General features: G+C 46.0%; 1 protein-coding gene across 1 annotated transcript in view; it reads left to right on the plus strand.

Annotated features, from left to right (window-relative positions):
* The window catches only part of LOC128751678 (up-regulator of cell proliferation-like), a 4,608-nt gene extending 1,522 nt beyond the window's left edge, over positions 1-3,086 (plus strand). The window contains exon 1 of the mRNA XM_053852898.1: positions 1-3,086. This exon is cut by the window's left edge and continues 1,522 nt beyond it. Coding sequence (XP_053708873.1) covers positions 1-3,086 — 3,086 coding nt within the window.
* Positions 3,087-5,868: the final 2,782 nt, after the last annotated feature.

Genomic DNA, 5,868 nt, shown 5'->3' on the forward strand with positions numbered 1-5,868 from the left:
TAGTTGACAGTTCATTGGGACTGGAGCATTACATGAGAGAAATGGGGCTGATTTTTGAGTTTTCCTCGCCTCTCCAAAACCTTGAGAAGCTTCCAGGTCTGGCTGCAGACCTGCTGCTGGATGGTTATCCATTAGAACTCCTGGATGGAGAAGCCTCCAACATCCCTCAGAGATGGATCTCACATGTGCTGATGGAACTGGACCAGAAGGTTGGAGGGAGAAGCCGACTGTTGGTGCTGACTGTGTTGGGAGTTCAAAGTTCAGGGAAGTCCACACTTCTGAACACCATGTTTGGAGTTAGATTTCCTGTCAGCAGTGGGCGCTGCACAAGAGGAGCCTACATGCTCTTTCTGAAGGTTGGAGAGGACATGCAATGTGGCTTTGACTTCATCCTTCTTATCGACACAGAGGGTCTGAAATCTCCTGAGTTAGCTCAGCTTGATGACAGTTATGAGCACGACAACCGACTGGCAACCTTTGTCATCGGCCTGAGTGACATCACCATCATCAACCTTGCGATGGAGAACGCTGCTGAGATTAAACTCGTTCTTCAGATTTTCATTCACGCCTCTTTGAGAATGAAAGAAATTCGTAAAATGCCCATTTGTCATTTTGTGCACCAGAATGTAGCAGGTGTTGCCGCTCATGGAAAGAACACAGCAGGAAGAAACCGTTTGTTGGACCACCTGAATGAAATGACTCGGCTTGCTGCTAAAATGGAGCAGAAGCCTTCTGTTCAGTCCTTCACTGATGTGCTGGATTACAACGTGGACACCAACAACTGGTACATCCCAGGACTCTGGCATGGAACCCCACCAATGGCACCTGTCAACACAGGTTACAGTGAAGCTGTGGCAGATTTCAAGAACAAGCTTCTGGAGAGTGTGAAACACAACCAGGACAGAGAACTCTCAACAATCCCAGAGTTCATTGAATGGATCACAAGTCTGTGGAGAGCAGTGAAATATGAAGACTTCATCTTCAGCTTCAGAAACACCCTGGTGGCTCAGGCCTATGACAACCTGTCTAAAGAGTTCAGCCAGTGGGAATGGGAGTTCAGGAAAGAGATTCTCTCCCAGAGTGGAGAGGCAGAGTTAGAAATCCAAAATGCTGATCTTGACTCAGACTTGTCTGCTTCAGTGAGGTCAAAGAAAACAGAGCTCATCGACAGCATTAAATCACAAGAGACCAAGATGAGAGAGAAGCTAAATGGCTACTACAAAAGAAAAGACAAACATGTGAAACTGATTGAAAAATACAAGTCTGACTTCTTGAACAGCATCACAAGTCTTTCAAATGAGATCAAGTCTGAAGTCAACACAAACCTAGACTCTGCACTGGAGCGGAAGAAGGCATCCGAAAAAGTTCAAAACATTCAGGGTGAATCCAGGACGATGATGGAGCAGGAGGTGATGAAGCTTCTGTCGAACGTTCGAGACGACACAATGTCTGATGAAGAACTGAGGCGTGAGTTTGATAAAATGTGGACTTCAGCAACTGATAATGTGCCTCAACAGAAGGAAAGAAACATTTCAGACCTTGTTCTTTACCAACTGAAGGAAAATCTTTGGGGTCAGAATGTGAATGAACTATTCTTTCATGTTGGAGATCTGAGTCAACATGGTCGAGGCCAGTTCCAGGTCAGAAATGAACACATTGACTCAAACTTCAAGAAAGGTCAACAACTGTGGAGCGATGAGCCCCAAGTGTTTACAAATAAAGTGATCGAGCATTCAGAAAAGTTCATGGCTGATAAATCCCAAACAAATCAGGACTACAGTGATTCATTCACCAGAGAGCTGCTGCAGGAAGTTGATCAATCTCTTGAAGAGAGTTACAATCGTCACAAGACAAACAAACAGTTTGGATCTGAGCTGAAACTTCACATTTGTGGAATCGCTGCGAGGAAGTTCCAACAGATGCACAAGAGATTCTTGTCCGATAATGATCCAAGATTGCAGCTGGAAAAGCAGAAGGAGCAGTGGTTTCAGGACTTCCTGGACTTGTACAGAGAGAGGGACGACTGCCAGCGCAAAGCAGAGTACTTTGTCACCCTTTGTATCAAACCAGCTGTGGAGGATTACATCAACAGGTCACTGGGAATCAACATTGTGGATGAGGTTCTGACAAGCTCACACGCAGTGTTCAGCTCTCGCTCCTTCTTCCAGTACAGCATCCTGAAAGAGTTGCTCCTGCAGGATGACTTCAAGGCTTTGGTCAAGTACTGTGGTGAATATGAAAGGTTTGTCAAGGATTGGATACGTCAGCATGTTTCACAGAAGCTGCAAGAGACTCTTCTTAAACTGCAGAGTAATATGCTTCACATAATTGTTGAGAAGATCAGAAGAGTGATAGAAGAGGCAGTGAGAAACTCACCAGATGACAATGAAAACATCACAGAGCTTGTTGATGGGATCCGCAGGAGTCTGATGAAAGACGTCTCAATATCTGAGGAGGCTGTCAGACGAAGCTTGTCCCAGATCAAAAGCACAAGTCATCAGTTTGGAAAGATGGTTTTAGAGTCCCTTAGTAAGATGACAGAATCCTTCCACACTGATTTCTTAAAACCTGAGGACGTCACAGAAACTCTGAACCAACTTCCTGTCAAACCAGAAGATGAGCTGTTCAAGAGGGTCTTTGGTTGTGGCCACCAATGTCCGTTTTGTAAAGTTCCCTGTGAGGCAGGAGGCAAAGATCATAAGAAGCACCATGCTTCCATCCATCTACCACAGGCTTTTGGAACATACCGTGAAAGAGACAGTCAAATATTAATGGACACCATCTGTACAACAAGTGTGACGACTGGCAGCATGTTTCGATCTCAAGAAACCAGGGAAGAGTTTGTTCCTTACACACGATATGCAGAGTATTATCCAGACTGGAACATCCCACCAGATGCCAGCATACAAGCATCTGACTATTGGAAGCATCTTCTTGTCAAATACAACCAACAACTGGCTCAAGAGTTCGACGCCAAACCAGCCAAGATTCCAGAACTCTGGAAAGAAATCACAGAGGAAAAAGCTCTGAAGGGCCTGAGAGAGGCCTTCAACATGATTGAATCTGGCTCTTCTGCAATGTTCTGACAAGTCAAAACAAATTATTGTCACATGAAACATATGGAAGGTGGGCAAGCTGAAAGCTACTGAAGACAGTATGTGAATATCTACCCTGATGAGTTTTAATAAGTACCTCAGTCGATGTGAACTTTAAGATGATCTTTCAGTGACCTTATGAAAACATGTTAGAAATGTCTTGACCACAGTGCTTAGACAGTCTGCAACAAAACTCTCTTGTAATAGAACGCTGATCAGGGTGTTGAGCGAAGTGCAGAATAATGTAATTCTGTGATTTATACAATGAAATACAATGAATACAACAACATTTCATGTCATCGTATTCCATTAGAAAGTAAATTAAAAATTAAAAGTAATTAATAGCTGTGTTGTGACACTAGAAATAACAAATATATGTATTGCTGTGTAACAGATGAAGTTTTGCCTTCCAATCATCATTCAGGAGAATTAGTTGGCTCTCATGACAAAGCATGTGATTGTAAATAAATTTAGATAAGAGGAATTTATTTGGCAAATTTTCTTCTTTCACTAATTCTCAAAAAAATAAATTTTCTATAACAAGTATCTCAGAATCAAATAAAGATGTGTGAAAACCAAACTTTGTCTGGTGACATATGTTAGGGGGTATGAGTTCAAATAGATTTTTTTGTTATTTTTTTTGGGCTGACTATGAGGGACACAGTTTGAAAATAGTATATCTGACAGCTCATGGAGACAAAGTATGGAAACTCAGATGTTTGGACTTGTGGAGAGGAGAGAAAGGTGTGAGGACACATACAATGAGGGGAACCCAAGTGCAGGAAGTGTGGGGGGGCTGGGAAACAAACTGTGGTCCTCGATCGGAAACTATATCAGATGGTAGACCGTGGTTCTTGAAAACATGCAACACTAACAAGTCAGCAGTCTCTATGGCGGATGGGAGCTTCGGCAGGGGAATAAAATGGGTCATCTTTGAGAATCTGTCAACCACTGTGAGTATAACTGTGTTACCTTGTGATGGAGGGAGACCGGTGATAAAGTCCACTGTGATGTGGGACCACGGGCGTCCCGGGACTGGGAGTGGCTGTAACAACCCTGCAGGGCACTTGCCCCTGGAGCAAACAGTACAGGCGAAAACATAGTCTCCAACGTCACGTGACATATTGGGCCACCAGAAGCGTTGACGTAGAAAGGAAAGTGTCCGATGAACTCCGGGGTGACAAGTAATCTTGGATGTATGACCCCACTGCAGGACCTGAGAACGAACAGCCAAGGGCACATAAAGGCAGTTATCAGGTCCGTTACCTGGGTCTGCTTCCAGCACCACGCGCTCAATATCCCAGGTGGCCACACGTAACATGACTCTGGCAGGATTGTCTCTGGTTCCAAAGTCTCCTGCGGAAGTTCAAATTGGCGAGACAGGGCATCGGGCTTAATGTTCTTAGATCCTGGGCGATAAGACATGGAGAAATTGAAACGGCCCAAAAAAAAGAGACCACCTGGCCTGACGAGAGTTTAGTCTTTTAGCCGTTCTCAAATAGGTCAAGTTCTTGTGGTCTGTTAGGATGACAAGCGTCATCTCCACACCCTCCAGCCAGTGCCTCCATTCCTGTAATGCGGCAACCACCACCAGGAGCTCCCAATTACCCACGTCGTAATTCCGTTCTGCCGGGGTGAGTTTGCGGGAGAAGAATGCACATGGGTGGACCTTGTCGTCAGAGGGATCCCGCTGGGAGAGTACTGCTCCAACACCGGTGTCTGAAGCATCCACCTCGACAATGAACGGCAGCGCCGGATCAGGGTGGCGAAGAATCGGTGCCGATGAGAAGAGCCGACGGAGCTGTTTGAAGGCGGAATCAGTATCCGGAGTCCAGACAAACGGACGTTGGGGAGAGGTGAGGAGAGTGAGCGGTGCAGCGACCTTGCTGTAGTCCCGTATGAACCGTCGATAAAAGTTTGCAAAACCAAGAAACTGCTGCAACTGCTTACGGGTTGTAGGTTGTGGCCACTGTGCTACCGCTTCAGTCTTGACAGGATCGGGCTGTCTCGGATGTAGCTCTCAAGTGCTTCTCTTTCGAGCCGGGACACGTTGTAAAGACGGCTAGATGGCAAAGAAGAACCCGGCAGGAGATCTATACAGCAGTCATAAGGGCGATGTGGAGGAAGCGAGTGATCGCGTTCCTTACTAAACACCTCACCTAGGTCATGATACTCTGGCGGTACAGCAGACAAGTCAGGAAGAGGTAAGGGTTCACTGGGGAAAGAACGAGACATGGACTGAGCAGGCAATGTGAACTCCAGCCTGAAATTGATGAAGACACCCAATCTATATGGGGATTGTGTCTCTTCAACCAGGGGAGACCCAGAACGATAGGTAAGGAGGAGTTAATCACTGGCAAACTAATAGATTCTGAGTGATTACCAGAAATTGTCAGGGACAAGGAAGCCGTTCGGTGTGTCACATCAGGGAGTGAGCTCCCGTCAATAGCGCAAAGGTGACGTCGGTAGTCTAGTCTATTTAGAGGTATATTCAGAGATTGGGCAAAATCTGAATTGATGAAGTTATCATCAGCATCGGAATCTATGAGTAACCGAACCGGAGTCTGGGTTCGGCCTGACATTAACAGGGCAGGAAAAGCAATGCGGTTATCAGACAGGTTTGGGGTCCGGGTGTGGCTCACCTGAGCTCTGGATGGATTGCTAGTCCGAGGGCGAGGAGGACGGGCGGGACAGCTCTGGAGCACGTGACCTGCCTGACCACAATAGAGGCAGAGACCATGGGATTGGCGGTGACGTCGCTCCTCCGGAGTGA

This window comes from Synchiropus splendidus, chromosome 1, assembly GCF_027744825.2.
Source record: "Synchiropus splendidus isolate RoL2022-P1 chromosome 1, RoL_Sspl_1.0, whole genome shotgun sequence".
In the NCBI taxonomy this organism is placed as follows: domain Eukaryota; kingdom Metazoa; phylum Chordata; class Actinopteri; order Syngnathiformes; family Callionymidae; genus Synchiropus; species Synchiropus splendidus.